The following is a 25,945-nucleotide window of genomic DNA, read 5'->3' as shown; positions in this document are numbered from 1 at the left end:
AATTTTTCTTGTCAATTAATGTCTAGTATGAGGAGAGATATTAGAAAATGTAAGACTACTACTTTAGCAATATATGCACTCTTCCTATTTCTGTTTTTGTTTCAACCAATCACATGCTTCTATTTGTATATGAACAGACAAGATCCAAAGACATAACATTTTAATAGTATATAAGTAACTTAAAAAGAATAGAAAATCGACCTTGGATTTACTTTTAGCAGCCACATAACTCTAGCTCTCCTTATTTTGTTTTTAATGCTTACATTTCATGAACAATATTTCTGACAAAGGGATGATAATTGCTGTTTTCTGGATTGAAATCTATCCATCTCAGACTTACTGTTTTTTTTGTTTTTTTTACCTTGAAGTATTTTTTTAGCTCGTATATCAAATGTCTTCATGCCTTGTCTGGAGCGATTTTGATTAAAAGAAAAATCTATAAATTCTTATTAATATATTTTTTCATCATTATTACAGAACTTTAAAAAAGATGAAGAAGATGAAGAATGGACGAAAGATGCACTCTTCATCACAGTGGAATCTTGCTCAACCTTTTCGGTCTTTGGAAGATGTGATCATCTCGGGTGACCTTCAACTTAAACGGAAACTCACCTGGAACAAACGACTTGTGGCAGTCAGTGCTGGACGCTTGATCTGTTACAAATCAGAGAGGGAGCTTCGGCCAGGGCTGGTTATAACTCTGTCAGGATATGATGTCAGTTACATGGAACGTGAGGGACGACGGGGCTATGAACTGAAACTGACTCATCCGTTGTCAGAAACATATCATTTCACTGTTGAATGCAAAGAGTGGGCCCAAACATGGGCAGAGGTGAGTTGAATAATTTCTTACTACCTCCTTTCACATAACCTTTTTTTTTTATATAACAATAGAATAAAAATATTTTTTTAAATGGGTTGTCTCTTCCTGCGATCACTACACCTTGAATAATTTTAATAACCATTAATCACAAGTTTAAATATTTGTGAAAAAACTATTTTGCTAATTTAGGAATCACTTTTCAGCCATCTTGGAGAGAAAACTAAAGTTTATTTAGATTCTTATTTAATTACCTCTCCGTGAGGGCAAATGATGAGCATGTTTGGCATAATGGTAATGATAATGGGCCGAGAGACTGAGGTTCAATCCTTGGTTGAGTCATACCAAAGATTTAAAAAAAATGGCATTTGATGCGGCCTTGTTAAACACTTAGCATTATAAGAGTCTTACAATGGATGCAGTTTTATGCCATAGTTAAAACTGAACTGTGTATTAGAAAGGTGTTCGAGCTTGGTAATTACTGATGCTTTGACAAAAAAAATCTATTCAAAAAAAGTTTCTTTTCATATTATTTGGATTATTCGGACTACTGTTCTCATATTAAGTGGGGTTTTTTCACGATGTCTCAGTTGATGTAACCTCCGACCTTCTTCGGGTGTATTTTGTTAAAATACAGGAATCTTTCTGTTGAACTCCAGAATTCGTGTGGACTTTCAAAACTCAAAATACAATTGTGAATTACTTAGAACTTTTAGCATATCATGGTTACCATAACGAGATTATTCTACTCTCATGGATTAAATAAAGCGTTCCATCCAAAATTCAGTGCATATTCCCTATATCGATAAGATACAACTGAAGAAGGTCGGAGGTTACAATGACCAAAACGTTGTGAAAAGAACACTCAAGTTAGAATAATCCAAAGAATCCACTCTGATATAAAAAAAAAAAAAAAAAAAAAAAAATCATGAACAAAATTTCTTTTGGTCAATCTTTTATTTTTTTCTCTACGCATATATATATATATATATATATATATATATATATATATATATATATATATATATATATATACTTTTCCATTCTTCCATAAAGGTAATCAAATGTGTGGCTGAGGGCAAACCTGTTCCAACTCGACCCCAACATCTGACCAGAGCACTCAGTGGACATTCAGATTTAGGGATGGGAAGTCGAGTAAGTTATTGATTTCATACCATTTATTTTATTTAGATGTCGAGCTTTGCTTTTTAAGTTTTCAAAATTAAGTTTTGCTTTTTGAAGGAATTCATAGTCTGCTTTTGATTTTCTTATTCATTTTACAAACAAGTTGACTGATGCGAAAATATAATTCAAGCAAGAAATTTGTTCCGTCAGAATGCATTTCAGTTTAATCGTAAACAAATCATCGATTTTAATCTTTTATGAATAGTTAAAAAAAGAATGAATTACTTTTGTGATGCTTCAAAATTTGAAAGGATGTAAATACCCATGACTAACCCGACAAGCAGCAAAATCCCACCCCATTCACTGTAGAGGTCTTTAGATGTAAAAAAAGTTTCTACTATAAAAGTTTCTTCCCTCGAATTGCTAACTGCTCAATACTACTAATGGAGCCTATACACATACAGTATGTGTAATTGTGGGAAATAGTGTTGATTAGCAACAGATCTGAACAAACTACTCTGAATGCATATAATTGCCCAAAAATGTCATGAAATGTTTATATAGAATAAAGTTTCAATCTCAATTTATTAATAATAATTTTTCTATGCGTTGTAATTTTTAAAAAATGCGAATTGAATTTCATGAGCCTCTTCAGGTTGCCTCTGATATGTAGTTAGTCTTAAGGGTAGGTTTCCAAATGATCAAAAATCCAAGTGTAATGATTTGTGAAGAAAAATGTAGACTAATGCAATTAATAAATATATATTTTAAAAATTAGTTTAATGTTGTTACATGTATTCATGGTATGTGTGGATTATCTGTCACCATTTTTTTTTATTTTATAACGAACTGTTGACATTGTTAAAATATATTTTCAAAAAATGAAATATACTTTTGATTTATATAAAAAATATTCTTGAATGTAAAAAAAATATTTTAAATGCTTCTTGACATTAAAATCAAGAGAAGATAACTCTGGAGAAAACCAACCATTTACAATTCTCTGGATGTTTACATGACAATAAAGAGGACGAAAACAATCTTTTCTATTAACTTAAATATTAACCATATTCCTAGTGGCATTGGGAATTATGCCCTCACCTCATAAGTCATTGGCAGCCGAGACTAAATTCAACGTCACCTCGTGTATAGATCATATTGCAATTACTGTAATTATAAACAGATTTCCGAAAATTAAACAAAGTTTTTTTTTGTTTTTTTTTTCGATAAACATTGGTTTCATTTTATAAGACATTTCCAACAATCTTTTGTGTTCACTCATTGATGCTCTCTGTTTTATGTTATTTAATGCCAAACACACAATGCCTACTGTCTGGAAAAAAGGTTGCAATATTCTACTGCTCCAAAAGGTATCTCACTTCTGACACAATCATCTACGTGTAAAGGAGTCAAATACATCTTAACATGGAGTAATGTTGCCAAATCTGGAGAAGAATTGCTCAAAGCACCGTTTCTTGCCTTCGCACGGTTCAAAATCGGCTTCAAAACCCAATACATGATGTCTTTTTCTTTTGCAACCTCTTTTTTTACAGAAGAGAGGTTGCAAGCCTGTCTCCACTGTCGTTATTTTCATGGCAAGTGCTCGACTGAGCTTCAATGTATGGTCCTCCTTTGCAAAGCTTTCACAACAAGCACTCGTCTAACTAGTACAACCACTATCACTAATGTTCCCCGCTCTACCTATGCCTACATTTAAGCATAAAATTACATCAACAAAGCTTCTTTTTTTTTTGTTTTTTTAGAATTGACACTTGTGGAACTCTATACTATGGGCCTGCTTTCCAGCTGGCATTGTCATCTTTAAGTCCAATGCAAAAAAGTTCTTGTTGAACAATACTCTTAAATGATCAAATTCTATTCACAACTACTGGTCACTGCACTGTTGTTTCACTGACCACCTTACACTCAATAAGCCTTAACCTCTAGTGGTTTTCAGGCCTTGATAAGTGGCGACTACTTTGTAAAAAATAAACAAAAAACGATTAATTGAATACAAGTTGTTTCTTTTTACTCCTGGAAGAAACTTGTGGGCTCATACATTTCCCCAGTGCATAACTGAACAATAGATCCAATAAGATTTGAATTTAACGCAGTTCATAGTCTGTGCTTGTATCCATTGTGCCACTTACACACTGCCACTCGTTTGTTATCAAAATACCAACTACTGATTGCTTGACAATATTCAGCTTATTTAAAATATAGCTCAACTCTGATTGGCTAATAGATTAGCACATTAAGTGCTATATGCAAATTAAATGAAAATGCCACCTACAACCACTTACTCATTCCAAACACACAATTAACAAAGGAGCGATAACGTTCATTGACTAATTTTAGAGTATTAGTAAGTTCACATTCCACACATTAGTTCATTCCCTATGGAGAAAAACACTACCAGTCACTTTTGAAAACAAAAGGTCACTTGATAGGTTTTTGATATTCCTTACTTGATGCAGTGAGGAACTTTACTTGGATTTCCGCAAGTGGACCATTTAAAAAGAATATTTTATTCACCACTCGAATCTATGGATTGATAATTGTAAAGATTTCAAATATCTATGGTTTTGTAAAAACTATTCCTCATATCTTCTAAAAGAAAAAATATCTCAAGAAAGATCTTGATTTGTCAAAATGTCTAAAAATAACTTCTCACCAAATACATTGGGGCCGAATTAAATAAGCAAAAACTATAGCAGCCATGGTTACCAACATGACATGATGCATAAAAGTAAGCTTGTTTATATAAAGACATTATAGATATCACTTTCGAGCGTTAATCCCATAGCTCAGTAAATAGAACTGTTGACCATCAGTTATATGGTTGTAAATACGATTCCTAACTTGAGATGGGTGCTAGTCTAGCCGCATTGAAGAGCTGTGATTCAGCAAAACAGTCTGTTCATGGCTCACACACACACGCATATATATATATATGTATGTATATATGCACACACACACTAGCAGGCTGCCCAGCGTTGCCTGGGGACATTTTTGGCACCCCCATACAAGACGTTATAGCATATCTCTCTGTATATAAATAAATATAAATAAATTGACGTCATTGTGAACAAACATAATCCTCATTTAAATCTATACTCCTATAATTTTTGTGTGTGTGTATTGATATTCATATTAAAAACCCTTTTTTCTATTTATTTAAATAGAAAATACAACTTTGTTATATATGGATCGTGGAATTGCATTCATTAGCAAAAAATCTTGCTAATTTACATATTTTTTTTAAACGTTTATTTTAATTCCTTCTCTATTAGTTTTTTCAGTTTTCTTATAGGATGACCATCTTTAGTTACGTATTACATGTAATTATATTCATGCCGATATTCTACAGGATTTATACTTGCAGAATATTTGCATAAAATGTTTATAGTAAACACAAACCTTTTTCTGTATATATTTATGTATGCATATATATTTTTTAAACTTTTGCCTACTGAACTCCTGTCAGTTTTTGGTCTACAGACATTAAACTTAATATATAGGGTATTCGAACCCATGCAAAACTTTATACTTGGGTTTTAGCCGGCGAAAATTAACAAAATAATTAGCACAAAATTGAAACTTTATTCCATAACGTCAATTACATAATGTCTACTTTTTACCATTAAACCATTTAGGGGTCTGATCTTAGGTACGTATTGAAGATTCTAAATGTGATTAATTATTCTATAAAGCATCCAGCATAAGTATTTCAGCCATAAAATCAAATAAATTCATAGCAAAACAGAAAATCTTGTCACTTTTGTAGAATGTTAGAGTTTTGTATGATTTTTCTTTCTTTTAACAAAATTATAAATCATTTCAAAAAAATTCATTCAGTTCAAATTTTTATTCAATTTTGTCATTTTCTGAAAAGAAAAGTTCAGTTTTTTAAAAATATTTTGTTTACTTTATTTTTATCATCATCATCATCATCATAACAATTATCATAAAAAATACTGTTATTTTCATGAATACCGATCTTAGGTATCATCTTAAACTGTATATAATGTTGAAGAATCAATTGAGAAGCTTTATTGGGTGGAGTCATCCCTGAGTTGGCATTACTCTCAGGTTAAACATGAGACTCTGACGAAAATTAAGTTAAACAAAATTTGTTCTGAATATAGAATGAAACTATCTGGTGAGGAGGCTCTAATTTAGGAACTGGAGCGAGTTTAGAGTCATCCCTGAATGGTCATTATTTCCACATACACTCTGGGTCAAATAGAATTTTTTCCCTAAGCATGGTACTAAACTGCTTCAGAAAGATGTGTACCCCTATCTCACCTTACCGCTCAGTCTACTGTTTTTCTTTGGCATATCCTATTTCCCAAGCCTACCCACTACTCAAACTCTCTACCTCTGCCCGAATATGACACAAAACTACATCCAATGAGGAAGTTCTGGCTTTCAAAGCTTTTAAGAGTTTAGAGTTTTAGGAACATTATTACATTCTAATCTAAAATGGAACCACCTACCAGGATTCTATACATGGCTTAAATAAAATTCAGCAATTACAATTTGTTTAGAAAATATACTCTCTTCAGAAAGAAACTAGTTCATAAAGCATTTGTATAACCAAAATAACTGGATTTGGCATTAAATAATCCAAAATGGGTTGATATGCCATAAAAGAAAACAATCTCCACCATCAACGTCAGGATGTTATCGACCATCATAATCACCACATTTAATACCAGCATCATTAAATTCATTGCGCTTATGAAGTTGGTCATGATGAAATTTAATACTTAATCAAATATACATGTCATCATATTTACCACTTTAAGCATTAAACTCCCCAACGTTGGCATCATCATAATTTCTCATCACTAAAACCATCATCATCATCAAAAATATACATCACAAAACTTAATTTCAATATTACCATAACAACTAACTTTTACCATTACTATAAACGCCACTATCAACTAATTCCCCCTCCTACTATTTTATAACTCCCCCTCTTTTCCAAAAGATTTGTCCTCTTTCAACAAAATATAATTTCGACCATAAATTTATCTTTTAATTTTTCTTTTTTTTTTACATTGTTTTATTTATTTTAATCTTATTTATATTATTTTTTTTTATTTTTGTCACCCACCCTACCCACCGTCCTTCCCAAAGTACCCGTTTCCCTGTTGTCCCAACTGAAATTTCAAGACATTGTGTTGGAGCCAGCTAAAGATGCAGGTGACATTTTTCATTTAAAATGGTGCATAAACTTTACAATCTTGATTGATCGTTTCTTGCAACATTTTTTTTTATCGCAATCTGGTCAGCATCAGGTATCAAAAACAAGGTCATGGGAGTCTATCGTCAGGTCATTGAATTGACCTCATGCATAAACCTCACAATGAGATACTATACACATTATAAGAGTAACTAGTAAGATAGCGCAAAAATTAGTTTTTTGGATATAAAAAACAATATCATGCAGCAAGTATGAATTTATTAACATTTCTATAAAAACAATATCCATCAAATTTTTAATATAGAACTGATCCAAATGAGATAAATTAATAAATATTCAGAAAGTAATATTGTGCTACATAGTTCAATACAAATAATAAAATCATGTTGTAAGCACCAGCACCTCTTGGCAGACAATGTTCTTTTTTTTTCCCCCTGTTCTTTTGAATATTCCCCTTTTTTTGGTGAAGAACGACTGCACGTCGGAATTACTAAGACTTTGTTCCTCACACTGTTGCAAAAATAATTATATATTATTAAAATGACATTCGAAAACGAGGGTATATCAGTTTAGGATAACTAGACTACCCTTTTTAAAGCCAAATTTTGCAAATTTATCCTTCACAAATTATAATTGATCTTTTTGAAAGCATAACATACAGACTAGCCAAGGAAGAGACAAGCAGAAAATTATATAGATTACATTCTTTATAATTAGTATACGTCCTGCAGCTTGAATAGGTGTTGTTCATTGTTCATATCAGTTAAGGATACATCCTCGACAATCAGTTCAACAGTGACATTGTTGCTGTTGAGTTTATGTGTAGATCTGTGCAGTCTTAAGAGGTTCACTCTTTAGTTTCTCTTAATTTATTACTCATCCCTTGAGGAGCCCCTGCTGAGGAATGTTTATGGGACGGCTCAGGCACTTCTTGTAGGCATTGGCTTTTCAAAACCTCACCTGACCTTGTGTCTAATCTTCTAGGCAGGATATAAATAAAGCACACGCATCTTTTTAAGAACACTCATATTGCATTTATAATTTTGACATCAAACTGATCTTATTTATACATTTTAATATCCTGTCCGCTAACAAAAACGGTTAGCAACATCAAGGATTGCAGTACTGCTTTAACTTACAAAACTGTAACTAGTTGATGCTGCATGGGGGTATCGCATGTGCTATCACATGTTGTATGTTAAAAAAAGAGAGGTGTATGTAGGATCACTGAATGGCGAAAAGTCAACCTATATATCTATAAAAGTGAACGTGTCTGTGTACATTTTCCTACGCAATAATTATCAATTTTAAGTCTACAGACTCGAAATTTGATATACAGGTTACTGAGCTTTGGGAAAATCTTTGTAATCCGTTTTCGGCCAGAAAAAAAGATTCAAAAGTTTAATTAAACTACGCTGACGAGAGATAGGATCTCGAAACATGCATGGTCATAGATAACAGCTTTATAAGTAAAATAATAAATAAATATTCGTTTATGTCCTAACAAAATATGGGGGTCCTGGATATGACCTTAAACTATATCCAGTGGTGAGGCCCCAGCTTGCGGGCTTTGAGGAGTGTGGAGCCACCCTCCAATTGCCATTGCTCCCAGGTCCACTCTGACCCGGAGTGGTAGTACCTGTTAGGGTCCCAACTATAGGTTAAATAGAAACCGACTTGAAAACAACAAATATATTCTATTAAAAACTTTTTCTTCAAAATCTTTGGATTCGGCATTAAATAACCTGAAAAGGGTTGATATGCTGTAAAACAAAAACAACCAACCAAGCTAACAAAATATGGGCGATTTTCTTAAGAAAAAAGATCTTCAAGGTTGAAGACGCTTATTAACCTTATCGTTTAAAAAAAAAATCAACAAAAATCTACATAAGTTTAATTAAACCATATATCCAACTTTTTGATATTGATCTTTTCCATTTTTCATTTCTTCTGATATGCTTTTTAATATTTGAATTAAAATTGACCACATCAGAAACAACAAAATTATTTAGATACATATCCCCATCTGGCATCAATTGAAATGGATGGCTCTCGTCTTGGGGAGGCTCCATGTTTTGACAAGCTTCTGGGTTTAATCTTTACTCCTGATCTGAAATGGAACACATACATCAGGTCTGTTGCCAAGGATGCTGGGAAAATGGTGGGATCCTTCTACCGCTCCAGAAGATATCTCACTACTGATGCAATTCTCTATCTGTATAAAAGCCAAGTATGTCCAAGGATGGAGTACTGCTGCCACATCTGGGCAGGAGCTGCTAAAAACAGCCTATCCTGCCTTGACAGAGTACAAAATAGGCTTAGTGGGGGATGCCCTTTTCTCTACCCTGCAACCTCTCTCCCACAGAAGAGACGTTGCGAGCCTGTCTTTGTTTTATCATTATTTCCATGGCAAGTACTCGTCTGAGCTCGAATCTCTCGTCTCTCCTCGCCAATCTTTCACAAGAAACACCCGTCTGGCTGAAACTACTGTCAATAATTTTCCCCACTCTTTATCTGTGCCTAAATCCAAATGTAGATTCCATAAGTAGAGCTTCTTTCTTAGAAATGCACGCCTGTGGAACTCTCTTCTGTTCGCCTGTTTCCCATTTGACTACAACTTGGATGTCTTCAAGTCCAACATAAACAAATTTCTGACAAACTGCCCCCTTAAGTAAGACACTATCAAATCTCCAATACTAATGATTACTACAATACTATCTCATTGATTACTGTACACACAATAACCCTTATCCCTGACTGGCCTCCGGGCCTTGATAAGTGGTAACCCCCATGTAAAAAAAAAAAAAAATTTAGCCAAACATTTTTTGAAACGATGAGAACATTTATATTTAAAATATTAAAATCCCATGTAAAAATTATAAGAAAAAGCAAGATTAATAAATAAAATGAATTACGCTTGTTTAAGAAATTTTTTGTTGCATCTAAATTAAACTTGGCATACAGAAAACCTATGAAACTTCCTGTGCCATAGGTTATGTAACGTCCACGACTTTCATCGTCCTGACCCTGAATTGTCTAATATCTGCGCCCGAATTCAGCGTTTATTAGTTATTAATTCCCTTCATTCTCGTGACAATAATTTGGTGGCCTGGAGGTAAAAGCTTAGCAAATGGCGTCAAAGGTGGCTTTGTGGCTGGGTACGAATCTCCCAACCGGCAGGAATTTTTATCCTACACTGATAATTACGCAAGCATGAAACAGTGTCTGTAGGTATAAAAGAATAATTAATATGTAATCATAAATATATATAGGTGAGTCATAATGGGTAAAAATAAGTAATTTCTCAAGTAAGATTCAGAAACTACTGAATAAACTTTAGCCAAAATTCGTATAATAGTCTAAACTTTCTTGCAATGGTTATCACCCTGGTCGGTCTTGTAAGGTTGACTGCAAATATCAGCTTCCTTAGAAACCTTTGATGTCATGGGTGTTTTTCCCCTTTACAAAACTCAACCATGTTCAAAGTCAAATGCAACAATTTATTCAGCATAACAAATACAATTAATAAATATATGAAGATATAAAAATACATAAAGCATAATAAATACAATTAATAAATATATGAAGATATAAAAATACATAAGGAATAATAAATACCATTAATAAATATATGAAGATATAAAAATACTTAAAGCATAATAAATACCATTAATAAATATATGAAGATATAAAAATACTTAAAGCATAATAAATACCATTAATAAATATATGAAGATATAAAAATACTTAAAGCATAACAAATACCATTAATAAATATATGAAGACATAAAAATACTTAAAGCATAATAAATACCATTAATAAATATATGAAGACATAAAAATACTTAAAGCATAATAAATACAATTAATAAATATATGAAAATATAAAAATACTTAAAGCATAATAAATACCATTAATAAATATATGAAGATATAAAAATACTTAAAGCATAATAAATACCATTAATAAATATATGAAGATATAAAAATACTTAAAGCATAATAAATACCATTAATAAATATATGAAAATATAAAAATACTTAAAGCATAATAAATACAATTAATAAATATATGAAGATATAAAAATACTTAAAGCATAATAAATACCATTAATAAATATATGAAGATATAAAAATACTTAAAGCATAATAAATACCATTAATAAATATATGAAGATATAAAAATACATAAAGCATAATAAATACCATTAATAAATATATGAAGATATAAAAATACATAAAGAATAATAAATACCATTAATAAATATATGAAGATATAAAAATACTTAAAGCATAATAAATATCATTAATAAATATATGAAGATATAAAAATACTTAAAGCATAACAAATACCATTAATAAATATATGAAGATATAAAAATACTTAAAGCATAATAAATACCATTAATAAATATATGAAAATATAAAAATACTTAAAGCATAATAAATACCATTAATAAATATATGAAGATATAAAAATACTTAAAGCATAATAAATACCATTAATAAATATATGAAGATATAAAAATACTTAAAGCATAATAAATACAATTAATAAATATATGAAAATATAAAAATACTTAAAGCATAAAAAATACCATTAATAAATATATGAAGATATAAAAATACATAAAGAATAATAAATACCATTAATAAATATATGAAGATATAAAAATACTTAAAGCATAATAAATACAATTAATAAATATATGAAAATATAAAAATACTTAAAGCATAATAAATACCATTAATAAATATATGAAGATATAAAAATACTATAAGCATAAAAACTTTTTTTTTCCAAAATTACTGGATTCAATATTAAATAAATCGAAAAGGGTTGATATGCTGTAAAACAAAACAAGCAAAAATACCACCCTTGCCGGGTTGAGGCCCCTTCCTCCTCTTCCAAGCTATCATAGTCGGTTCTGAGGTAGGCAACATGTTATGGTTAGCCAAAGTCAACCCTAATTCCAATTTCGAATACCAATTACTTGTGGGCCTGGTGAAGTTGCCAGATCGCCTTTGAGTGTCTACGTCAAGCAGGTAGAGAAGAGGGAAGAAACTCATGGATGGTGATTGATCTGCATCCACGAACCATCTTCGAGAAGGGTTGTCGACAAGAGTTGGAGATTCAGTTGTTAAAGAAGAGCTTGAATTGATAGTCTATCCATATAGTGACAGTGCAGAATACAGTCAGACAGTCATTGTCAAAGACTTATTAAGCTATGCAAATCAACATTTTTCATTTGGCTATTTCATAACTAGTGAAATGGGCTATGACAAGTTGACCTAGGTCAACTCTGAAAGTCATGAGTCAGAAATATGGTTAAACAAGCATTTTCTCATGGCAATAGTTCTCTAACCAAAAGGTTACTTAAATGCAAAAGTTTAGAGTAATTATTAAAACAAGATCAGCATCAAATTTGGTTTTATGAAATTTCCATTTATGACAAGGTTTAAAATTCTATTATCTAAACTTATATTAAAGTGTGTTTACTTATTTGAATTAGTTGTTTTGTTTTATGGCATATCAATCCTTTTCGAGTTAATAGGGAATCAAATAATTTTGGTACAAGTTCTTTATATTCTCAAATTATTCATAGTGTTTGGTTGAGTTGTTTTACAGAGGAAAGTAGTTTTTAGGTTTGCAGAACATGATTGAATTTTGCAAAGAGAAATGAAAACGCATCAATTTTTGGTGCATTTTAGGTCAGGAAGCCAATACCTTCAGACAGCCTGATCTGATAGCACCAGTTATTAATTTAAAGGCAAATGTTGAAAATTTAGAAACAACTTCTTAATACGACACAAAAAAGCTGAAAAACGAATTAAAAAAAAAAATGAAATAAATTAGTGATTAAAAATTAACTGCAAATTTTAACATGTCTTCAATGACAATATCATTCCATGTTGTAGCAAGGAAAAAAAGACTTGAATGCGAATAGTTTTAAGTAGAACCAAGTTGTGAAGTGTTCATGTCTTTGTTTACTACACAATCCTATAACTATGACAACGGATCAATTTTAGTGCTCTAATGAGCTACATTTCTTACATAAAACAGTTTGCAGTGCTAAACTGCCGTTGACTATGTTTTGATGGGTCTTAGGTCTTAGATTCTAGCTATATATTCGTCACTGATATCAAAGAATTTATTAGTTTTTTTTTGTTTTTTTTACAATTCATGAACGATGCCAGTCATTGTATTGCACTTTTCAGATTAAGCAAATATTTTTTGTTATTTTAATTTTTCTGTTTATCTTAAATCTGTTGGTGATCAGATTTGATAAAAAAAAAAAAAATGTAAAAAATGTAAATCAAGACTTAGCACTACTAAAACTTGGCACCACGTTTTTGAATCTCCTGAAAATGAACCTTGACTTGCACTTCTGGAATGTGGCCTTAACTTTCTGGCATCATCTTCATTGATTGGAGAACATCGCCTTTTCAACTGACACTATCGGACATTTTTCAGCACCCAGCATGATTTTTTTTTATTATTTATCTAACTTAAAATTTTTAATTAATTTTCTAATTTTTTACAGGTAAACATCAGAGGCAATATTATTTGATTTTTGTAAGAACACACAAATTACATGATGACTTTGTTAATTTGTTAGTTTTTTTTTGGTTCAACTCATTTCAAGCAATATTACAGTCTCTATACACGCTATTAATAATTAACCCGAAAGTGTAATTGTCGGCAAGTGCTTGTTCAAGAGTTTGATACTCAAGGAGTATTTCATTATTACTTATGACATTCATTACAGTTTACATAAAGCTGTGGTCAAAGATAATCTGAAAAGCTTTACTTTACTAAGAAAAGGATTTACTTTTGGCATCCCCTAGCTCTCACTTCTCTTATTTTGTCTTTTAGTCCTCACATTCCATAAGCGATGTTTTTTGACAAAGGAAAAAGAATTGCTGCTTCCTGGGACGGAATCTATTCAAATAACACTTTCGTTAGCTAGTTCTTGATCTTGAAGTGGTATTTAAAATAAAATTTTTAGCTCCTTATGCCTTGTCTGGATGTATGAATGCGGAGGACGGAGAGCAATTGTTTTAGCATCAGCAGATCTATGATGATTGCAAAAGATTTGAGGCAAAGTGAATAAACTACTACATTATGAAATGTGCTTTGCAGAAGTGGTTATAGTGTCAAAAGTCCAATACAGTCTGATGACATGTGGTTTATGTGGTAGAGCCTGTCTGTCAAGGGTTAGTCTACTAAACCACAGAATCCCATGCCAACAACCAGTATGTAAGTACAAACAGGAGAATACACACAGTGTGTATTTATATTATATATGATTTCGTTGATGTTCACACTGTTATCCTTTTATCATCTATGATTTTGTAGGCAGCTATGGATGACAGATGCAATCATAACACATTTGTACATCATTGTATTATAGTTACAAACGCTTGCATAATACAAGTATAACTCTCTGAGTCTTCAAAATTATGATACGGTAACATAAGGCAAAATTATCATTTTAGTAGAGATAACAAGACTTTTGGACTATCCTTTTTGGTTAGAGATAAGATTTTTGGACCACCCTATTTTGGTATGATAACAAGACTTTTGGACTATCCTTTTTGGTTAGAGATAAGATTTTTGGACCACCCTATTTTGGTATGATAACAAGACTTTTGGACTATCCTTTTTGGTTAGAGATAAGATTTTTGGACCACCCTATTTTGGTATGATAACAAGACTTTTGAACTATCCTTTTTGGTTAGAGATAAGATTTTTGGACCACCCTATTTTGGTATGGTAACAAGACTTTTGGACCACCCTTATTGGCAGGGGTAACAAGACTTTCAGACTACACCATTTGGTATGAGTCATAAATTTCAGACTCCTTTTGTATACTATTTAAATTTTAGAATATGTAGACAAATGCCAGCTCATATTTTACGGCAAGATATTCAGACCACCTTGCGTATATAAAATAGAAACCAGTATTGATGCCATGTTTACTGGTATGAACTGTGGGCTTAAACATGCTAGGTTTTAATGCTATTAGAGTTGTTGCATCATTTTTAATTGACAACGGTAGTGAGGTCCCTCCTGTGAGTACCATATTCTAAACCATATCTACCTATATAAGAGCCAGGTACGTCCAAGGATGGAGTACTGTTGACACATCTGGGCTGAAGATAGAGTTCAAAATAGACTTCGTAGCCTTGTAGGGGATGTCCTTTTCTCTTCCCTGCAACCTCTTTCTCACAGAAGAGATGTTGCGAGTCTGTCTCTGCTTTATCGTTATTTTCATGGCAAGTGCTTGTCTGAGCTCCAATCTATAGTCTCCCCTCGCCAAACTTTCACAAGAAACACTCGTCTGGCTGAAAACACTATCAATAATTTCCCCCACTTTTATCTGTGCCTAAACCCAAACATAAATTCAATGAACAAAGTTTCTTTCTTAGAACTGCACGCCTGTGGAACTGTCTTTCGTTTGCCTACTTTCCAGCTGACTACAATATGGTTGTGTTCAAGTCCAACGTAAACAAGTTCTTGATAAGCCATTCCACTTAAGTTAACAAATTTACCGAATTTCCATTACTAACGATTACTATATTTTCCAATTAACTATTGTACACTCTTTAACCCTTATCCTTGAGTGGCATCTGGGCCTTGATAAGTGGTGATGCCTATGTCAAAAAAAACAAAAAAAAAAACAAATAATAATATTCTTGTTCATACCAGATTTTTTTTAATGGAAATCATTTTAAATTTTGTTTTGAAAGCTTTTGTTTCTTTTTTTATTTGCAGTCTCGCTTCAATGGAATTTTAAAAAGTTTATTCGTTCTTAATTGTTTGTTATCTTTTTATTTTTCATTTTCTATTTCATTAGTGGTTAACCTGGGCAAGTATACATTTATTGATACTGGTAATGGTTGATGCTTTTTTATTGTGTGAATTTATATTTTGCTTCTTTTTTTTTGTTGTTTGGTTTTGATGTATTAAAATCATCTTTTTCAAATTTAAATTAAAAAGGTCGATGAATATGAACTATTTTTTACTTTTCATGTTTATTTTTCAAGCATGCTTTTGTTTGTGCTAGCATTCAAAAAAATATTTCGTTTCATGTTTCCCTTTATTATTGAAACATTTAATTTTAAAAAATATTTTAATTAAATTACTTCATTTATGATTAGCTAAAAAAAAAAAAAAACTTGAAAGTAGGGGCATTTACTCCAGCTACTCAATAGGTTTAAACTCATAAGAGATTATTATTATTATTATTATTATTATTATTATTAAAATTAATAGTAGTATTAGAATGTTTATCCTCTCCCTTTTATAGAAACCGGCATGCCAAACGGACTTCCTGACAAATTTTTTGCATTTTTTAAATGGAAATCACTCCAGACAAAGCGTGAAACCACTTGATGCAGGAGCTAGCAAGAAGAAAGATCATTAGATAGGAGATACCTATTTACCTTAATTTCGAAGATCATTAGACAGATTTTTTTTTTTTTTTTTAATATTTTCACCCCAAACAAGGCACATTGCCACTTTGATGTAGGGGGCTACTATCAGGGACATTAGCTACAGGGGTGAGGAGTTGGGCAGCAAGATGTCGGTTCACGTTACACTTGAACTTCTGCATGTCAGTACAGTTGGAGAAGCAGGAACCCGGCAGGGAATTCCAAATTCTAGCGGTTCTGGGGAAGAAACTACTGGAGTAGAAGGCTCTCTTATATTTAGGGATCTCAACTGTGAAGGGGTGGGATACCTATTTACCTTAATTTTGAAAAGAATAAGGTTGTAGGTAGGAGAAAAACAATCAGCAGGAATAGAGTTCCACAATCTTGCAGTTCTTGAAAAGAAGCTACTTGAATAGGAAGTTGTATTACAATGAGATACCAAGACAACAAATGTATGGAGACCACTAGATTAACGATTTGAAAGTTTGCTTAATAGGTTTAAACTCATAAGTGTTTATCATTAAAATTAGTTATAAAAACAATATTAGAATTTCCATCTTATTATAACGTCCGACATGCCAAATGGACTTTCTATCAAATTTGGTACAATCTTTTCTGTATTTTTTTAAAATGGAAATCGCTCCTAACAAGACATGAGGTCACTTGATGTAAGGAGCTAACAAGAACGAAAGAAAATTATCTGTCATAAAAAAACAAGAGAGGAAAACAGGCAGCAGAAAAAGTTCGGGCTGGAACAAAAGAAACTGAATAGATCAGACAATTCTGAAAAACACATACCATAATAGTTTTTATAAAAATAGACTGAGACTAACAACATCATGTCCGATCAATAATTTGTGAGCTTAGAAATGTTTTTAGTAGAATTATTGATAGTAGTACCTTTCTCATTCTGAAGGTCCCATAGATTCAATTGATCTTATAGCATTAAGTGGAATGGATGGCCTGAACCATTCCATGACAGGATACTAGTCTGTCACCAGTTATACTTCCCTGGTTGGAATGTTTGCTTACAGCACCTGGAATTTTACAATGTTCACCCACGTACTAAGAATGTCACTTAACTTTGACAGAAATCTAGACGCCAACATAATTTAGTCTTAACATGCCCCCCCCCATTACACACTGCTAAATTTGGCCCAATTCTGTCAAATACTTAAGAGTCTATAAAATATTAATAAGAATTAATCGAATAAGTTTATCTTTTTTAATAAGATTTTTCATTGATTTTTTTTTTTTAATGGAACCCCTTTTAATTCATGTTATGGCTCCTTATAAATAGGAGTGGCAGGGAGTTATAGGGGATCAAATGGTTAATAACACAGACTACATACCTGGATGTGCCAAGTTCGAATCCAGTTCATTCCATAGAAACACTTTCATCACACTCACACTTGATATTGTGCCCAACTTCGTGGAAAAGAAGTAAACACAATCAATAAGAGCCGGAATTGTTCACTGGAAAAGTTTTCTCACCAAATATAAACTAAATTTAAACCAAAAAGTTTTACAGACTCCTTAATTCTAAACAAAAGCACAGCACTTTAAATATCCTGCAATTAGTTCTCAACTCCATATAATTAAAATATTTCGAAATCCATAACTTCAGTTGTGTAAACAAAACTTTAACATTTTTCCACATAGCATGTGTTGATTTTGACATTTTAAGCATTTTTGAGTGTAAACACTTTTCACTTATTAAAATTATTAGAAAATAGACATTGGGTTTACTTTTGGCACCCCCTAACTCTCACTTCTCTTATTTTGTCTTTTAGTCCTCACATTCCATAAGCGATGTTTTTTGACAAAGGGAAAAAGAATTGCTGCTTCCTGGGACGGAATCTATTCAAATAACACTTTCGTTAGCTAGTTCTTGATCTTGAAGTGGTATTTAAAATAAAATTTTTAGCTTCTTATGCCTTGTCTGGAGCGATTTTCATAGAATACTGATCTTGATTTTTTTTTTTTCCTTAACTTGTATAGAATTGTCCTTTAAACCCATTATTTGCAATCCTCTCGTAGTAATGTTCATTAATTCAACCCATTTACATTTATCCTCCAGTGATATTTGGGATTTACTAAGAATTGACTCAGTGTCAAAATAAAAACAAATGAAAAAAAAATAAGGCAAAAATTAAATGTTTCTTTTATTTTTCTCCACTTTTCCTCCTCTTGGTTTTCTTCCTTTTCAACTATTTTTGTTTCTTTATATTATTCTTCTTGGTTTCATTATTTGATATAGACTTGTTTAAACCTTGCAAATCCGGTTTATACACACACACACATATAATACACACACACACACACACACACTCATACACTCCTGATAAAAAATTTAAGACTACTTGAAAATCTTTAAAAGGAAACCTTTTTGTTTTTAAAGATAAATTTTAAACTCCTCCCACTTAAGGTTACCAATACTACAACCTAAAAGGTTATGGAAAAAAAAAGCTACATTCCAAACATTTAATTCAGAAATTTACATTTTTATTAAACGAGACATTTTATACTTGATCAAAATTATAAGACCAGGTTATAATTTATTTTTTTAGTTCAGTTACAGATTAGCAATCACTGCATAAAGGTGTCACCATGCCTAAAGCAAGAAAACTTACCGAAGTTGATTGTGTTCGAATTCTAGATTTCCATAAGCAAGGTTTGTCACAGCAGGCAATCACAGCGAAGGTAAATCGCAGTAAAACTGATTTGCAACTTTCTAAAGAATTATTATAATTATGGAAAAGCAAAATCCACAAAAACTTCTCCTGCATTTCTTCTAATCAAATTAAGGCAGTAACAGATGTTGATTGTGGTAACAATCAGACGACAATTATGACAAAATAAAAAGCATAAACAAATTTCTTGCCTGCTTCCACGTCACAAGCTGGATCAATTAAGGTTTGATTCGTGAATATAGTGTAATGTGACCCTTTGGGCTGTGATCATAGTGTAGTATCTGTTTACTGTGGCAAGCAGAGCTAAAGGTCAAAACATTATTGATTCGAGCGACGGCGGGTCGCTGGATCAATTATCATGATTAGAAAAATAAACAATTAAATTGGGAAAAAAATGATTAACACAATATAATAATATCACAAAAGGAATGTGAAAATAGATGTAAACATGATTTTTGGGTTTGCATAAACAAATAACTAGATTGGGGTTACATCAGCTGTTGATCTGAGACACATAATGAGAGACATGATGAAATGTAGATTTGGGGAGATTCTAGGCAGTCGTTAGCTGGATATCAGAAGGAACAGACGACTCAAGAGGGGATTTGGTCTCTCCATGGCGCAGGGGGTGGCATCATCTCAGGCAGCCAAGATGTAAAAACGTGTAATCTCTGAAGATGCTGGCTGGATCATGAAAATAAATGTTTGTAAATAATTCAGGTATGTGTTGTTATTTATATCTGTTAAAAAGAACTGTTTGTCTACAATTGTTACGATACGTCAACGTCAATCATTTCCTATTAAAACTGTTGCATAAATGTTAAAATATACACACTAGACGATCAACTAAGTGATACGATGTATATACGTACATGCATTTACACGTACATGAATATACAGAGAAAATATAAAACTCAACTATTCAACATGTACGTCGTTATAGAACGTATTCATTCACACAACGTAACAATGGGACGTTGTGAAGTGGAAGAAAGTCTTGTTTTCCGATGAGGAAAAATTTAATCTAAATGGTGCTGATGGTTTCCAAAGATATTGGCATAATGAAAACATGTCTCCAAAAATTTTCTACACACGTTATAGTGATAGAGGGTTTCTAATAGTATGGGGTGCCTTTTCTTACAGAGGGACGATGGAGCTCCAGGTGATGCCAGGTCGTTAGACAGCGGCTGGTTATGTTAGTATGCTACAAAAAGCATCGTAAGAAAATGGGGTCCATCTCTTGGAACATCTTGCATGCTCACCGGATTTGACCCCCAATTGAAAATGTTTGGGGATAGATGACAAGAGATATTTATCAAAATGGGAAGCAATATTCAACAAAAAATGAACTTCTGTGAAGCATCTTCAAAATCTGGAACAACATCCCCCGCATCTTAATGAAAACGCTTATTTCTAACATGCCCTAAAAAAATTTTCAAGTCATCAAAACCAGTGAATGATGGAACGCTTATCGAATTTGGTTGTTGAATGTTTTCATACACTTTTCGTACAATTTCATAGAATTTATACCCCTGGTGTCATAATTTTGATCAAATGTAAAATACCTCGTTTTATAAAAATGCAAATTTCTGAATTAAATTTTTAGAATGTAGCTTTTTCTGTCATAACTTTTAAAGTTGTAGTATTGGTAACCTTAAGTGGAAGGAGTTTTAAAATCTATCCTTAAAAAAGCTTTCTTTTTAAAGATTTTCAAGTCGTTTTTGATTTTTGATTAGGAGTGTATAAACAGGATTTGAATGCAAAATGTGATAAAAGTTCAATTTCTTCAAATTGAAAAATTAGAAAAAGAAAATACAAAAATTCCTATTCCACAATTCAATTCTGAAAACTTAAGTGAAATAGCTTGAACCATCCCGTGACAGGATACTAGTATTTCACCAGTTATACTTCCTTGATTGGAATGTTTGCTTTTACCCCCTGGAATTCTTAAACGGTCCCCCACGTACTAACAAGGCACCATGTTACTTAACTTTGGTTATCTGTCAGGAATCAGAATGAAAAGACGTAAATTTGATTCTGTAATTTGCTTCTAAAATTTATTTTAATTCAAATTAGGCAAATATAATATTATGTAATTAAATGGATTAGGTTAATGATAAATTAAAAACTATCCAACTCGCGTTTATCACGTTTTGCCCTCAAACTCTTCAAATCTTAATGTGTAGAACATCTTGAAATAGTTCATAGCTCAAGTGTAAACCACACATCATTGATATCACCGAGTCATTCATCCACACTCTACTACTAGCGTTCCTATACATACATTACTCTAAATATTTTTATGAATTTCACTTATTAAACCCCCCACTTCTTAATAACTTTATAATCCATAACTTCAGTCGTGTAATTTATTTTCAAACACTTTTTACTATATCAAAATACTTTTGATTGACTTGAAGTATTTTTCTGATTTTTTGTACTTATTAAGTGTCTCGATGTGTGAGTATTACAAATCTATCTTGGTAAAACTAGTAGACTTTATTTTGCTAATTCAATTTGTTTTTTTTTTGTTTTGTTTTTTGTTTTTTTTTAATTACGAAGCATTATTGTTTGATTGGTTAAAACTAATTATTAAATAAGAGAAATTGAAAATTCAGTTCTTGCCAAACTGTCAAGTATTATAGTCATAAATCATCCCAAACAAAGACAGCTAACATACACACACAACGTAGTTGTTAAGTTCATTTTGTCTAGAGTAATGGTAAACAAAACACTACAATCTTTGATAAGGTCGACTATACTTGACCTATGCTCAAAAAAATCCAAGTCATGTTCTCTGCAATGGCTGATCACATCTTCACGCGAGGAGGAAGAAAAAGTGATGCGATAAAAATGCCACCTCTGGCACTGCCATAAAATTTGGATACAAATTATTAAGGTGGAATAATTGAAAACATTGGATATGTGCAACATGTTACCGAGGGTGATATGGGTTGGATATTATCGAAAATAATATATATTGAAAAATATACAATACTGGATATGAGCGTGTTAAAATATTATTAAGAATGGAGTTTTCCACACAAAATTAGATCAAGTAGAAAAACAGAAAATTGCATTAGAAGTCAGAGATTAAATTTCGAGCTATGTGTCATGGATAGGAAATTTGACGTTTGACATTGCAAAGAATAGCAAAATCTTTCTCTTTGGCTAACAAGATTGAGATCAGATGTCTAAAGGAAAAGCTTACATAATGTGTAACGTTGCTGTAAAACGTTTCAACAAAAGAATATGTTTTGTTTTCAAATGTTGCTCAATTACAAAACAAAGAAACTTCTGCTATATCTTCACCACAACGATGGTGACTGCTGTTAACAACAATGAAAGATTTTTCAACTTATTGAGTCGACTATCTACAACGTATCAACAAAGCTACAGATATTTTTGTTAAGATAATTGGTTGAGATTGAAAGTATTTTTCTCCTAATGTTACAAGTGCAGATATTGTTGGTCAAACGCGTAGTATGATTGATAAGGTTTGACCACAGATTCACCTATCGTTACTATCAGAATATTTGTATAGGTCATTTAAGTTTCTCGGATTGATCTTCACTCCTGATTTCAAATGGAACACTTATATTAAATCCATTACCAAGGTCGCCAGAAAAATGGTTGAATCATTCTACCGCTCTTTTTTTTTTTTTTTTTTTAATTACATTTTCATCCCAAACAAGGCACATTGCCACTTTGTTGTAGGGGCCTACTATCAGGGACATAAGCATCAGAGGTTCTGTGTAGGAAGTTGGGCAGCAAGATGTCGGTTCACGTTGCACTTGAACTTCTGCATGTCAGTACAGTCAGGGAAACAGGGACCCGGAAGGGAATTCCAAAGTCTAGCTGTCCTGGGGAAGAAACTACTGGAGTAGAAAGCTCTCTTGCATCTAGGGATCTCTACTGTGAATGGGTGGGATTTAGCTGCTTGTTGGGTTTGTTGGGGGTATTTACATTGAGGGGGCACAAGTGCTTGCAGTTCGTCAGAGCATTCACCGTTAAAGTACTTGTAGAACAGGCAGAGGGATGCAACATTTCGTTGATGTGACAGAGGCTGAAGCTTAGATGACAGTTCAGGACCTATCAGATTGGCGACTCTCTTTTGAACCTTGTATAGGAGCGAGAGACTAGTGGCAGATGCACCAGCCCAAATATGACAACAATACTCCATACATGGGCGAATGGTGGCCTTAGAGAGGTATAGGATACTTTCAGGCGTTAACAGCTTTCTAGCACCGTAGAGAGAACCCACCTTCCTCACAGCGGTCCTGGCAATGTTCTCAATGTAATTGTTCCAACTCATATTTCCTGTGAACGTTAGGCCGAGGAGTTTAAAAGATGTACTTTCAGATAAAGAGTCTTTGGCCATTGCTATTAGCAGTAGGGAAGGTTTCTTGTAATTATTAAGGGAAACAAGTTTAGTCTTGGCAGCATTGAAGGTGACCATCCATTTTTGTCCCCATTCCACTACAGATCGGAGGTCTTCCTCTAGTGTTTCTGCCATTTCTCTATAAAGTATCTCATTCTTGACATAGTTGTCTACCTTTATAAGAGCCCAATACATGCTTAGATGGAGTATTGTTGCCACATCTAGGGAGGAGCTGCTCAAAACACCCTTTCCTGCCCGAGCAGAGTACAAAACTAACTTTGAAATCTGATATCTTTTTCTCCTTTTTTACTTCTTTCTCATAGAAGAGATGCTGCGAACCTATTTGTGGTCTACTGTTATTTCATCACAGGTACTCGACCGAGCTCCACTCTATACTCTCACTCCTCATGTAAAACATTCTCAGCAAACACTCGCCTAGCTATAATCACTATCAGCAATTTCCCTTAAAACTGTGCTTAAAACTAAATGAAAATTTCATTAGCAACTGCTTATCTGTGGAACACAATACCGTGGAGTTGCTTCTCAGTTGATTATAACATGGTCGTTTTCAAGTCACACATAAACAAGTTTGTGTTCAGCCATCCTATTAAATAATTAATTTCTACCCAATTTCCACCATTACTGATCATCAGTGTTGTCTTAACGGACATTCAGTAACTCATTAATTAATCCTTGAGTAACCTCCAGGTCTTAATAAGCGGTGACTATGGAGAAAAACAAAAACGTTTTCATAATATAGAAGTGATAATATAGTGAATCAGTCGAAATATAGTATTTTTTTTTACTTGGGAATCACCTTTTATCAAGGCCGAAAGGCCATTCGATAAGAGTTAATGACTTTAAAGTGACAGTGTAGTAATCGCTAATGTTTACATTGGACTTGAAGGCTACCATATTGTAATCAGCTGGGAAGCAGGCCAGTGGAACAGTGTTCCATAGGAGGGCAGTTCAAGGAAAGAAGCTTTGATCATGGAATCTGCATTTAGATTTAGACACAGATAGAGTGGGGAAATTGTTGATAGTGGTTGTAGCTAGTCGAGTGTTTTTTTTTTTGTGAAAGTTTGAATAAGTATAGAAAGTCAGAGTATGCTCGAAAAGACGTTGTTCTGCCAAAGACCGGATGTTTTTTCTGATTAATCAAGAGGGAGGTTGATAGATGTGAATGAGATATGAAGTCTTAGGGACAACGGTAGGTGGAGGTATTAAACATAAAAAGAAAAGAGAAAAGAAAGGTGAATGAATGAAAAGAAGAGAAAAGAAAAAAAGGTAGACCGACGTTTCAAATGAAATAAAATTTAAATACTGTCATAAAGTAACAAATGAGTCAACACATAAACGGTCGTTTGTCTGATCAGTCACCATGACAACAAGTGTTTTAATTGGATGACGTAAATATACTTTACTTTAATGGTTTTCATTGCTTCGTGATATGCATATGATTGCACAGTGGTATTTATGTGTATGCAGCAGAAGGATCACATGAAATCTAGTGTATTCTAAAATTCGAATAATTTTTATGCTCATTTTATTTCTACATTTTATATTTTGTTTTGTTTTTCAGAGACAAGTTTATTTTGATAAAAGTTTAAAATTTACAAAATTGCAATATTTATTTTCTAGCAAATAATATGTACATTTATTTTTCAGACTGAGGGGGGGGTCGTAAATTTAAGTACTCAGAGGCATTCATTTAAAGTCTTGGTAAAATTAAACTAGTTCATAATACACGTTTATTGTGTACATTCTGGTATAGACTTATTTCTTTTTAACATATTTAAATATGATTTATACATGTTTCTGAAGTTTTAGATAAGGGTTGATAGTTCGTATTATTTGGACTCTTGTTCTCATCTTGTGGTATTTGCGTAACATTTTAGTCAATATAACCGCCTACCTTCTTCAGGTGAACCTTATCATACTCGGAAATCTTTTAGTCCAACTCCACAATCTGTCAAACTTGGAAATCTGTACAGAGTTCGGAACAAAAATTGGGGTAGCATACTCTAGTTCTATCAGTCATGATTGGATAAAAGTCCTTAGTAATTTGCAATTGTATTTTGAGTCTCGTCATGTGTAACTTACAACTGAATTTTACCAAGTGCTTTATCCATTATGCCATGGGTCTTTGCACGTGACACTAAAAATACAATTGTGAATTCTACACAGTCATAGCTGACAAAACAAGAGCACGTTACCTCCATTGATTAAATTACGGGTTTCATTTGAAATTCCCGCACCTTGGATTAACCACT

General features: G+C 32.5%; 1 protein-coding gene across 7 annotated transcripts in view; it reads left to right on the top strand.

Annotated features, from left to right (window-relative positions):
• The window catches only part of LOC145290459 (uncharacterized), a 565,155-nt gene that overhangs the window by 474,038 nt on the left and 65,172 nt on the right, over positions 1 to 25,945 (top strand). For all 7 annotated transcript variants that reach the window (XR_013869319.1, XM_080136489.1, XM_080136491.1 and 4 more), the window contains 2 exons: positions 478 to 832; positions 1,877 to 1,975. Coding sequence is in view for 6 of the 7 variants with exons in the window: in XM_080136489.1 (XP_079992615.1) it covers positions 478 to 832; positions 1,877 to 1,975 (454 nt within the window). In the remaining variant the exon portion in view is untranslated. The remainder of the gene's footprint in view (positions 1 to 477; positions 833 to 1,876; positions 1,976 to 25,945) is intronic.

This window comes from Euprymna scolopes, chromosome 2 (genome assembly GCF_053919585.1).
Source record: "Euprymna scolopes isolate OS-2025 chromosome 2, ASM5391958v1, whole genome shotgun sequence".
Lineage (NCBI taxonomy): Eukaryota > Metazoa > Mollusca > Cephalopoda > Sepiida > Sepiolidae > Euprymna > Euprymna scolopes.
Note: the sequence above shows the minus strand (reverse complement) of the source record. Positions and strands in the feature narration are given on the sequence as shown.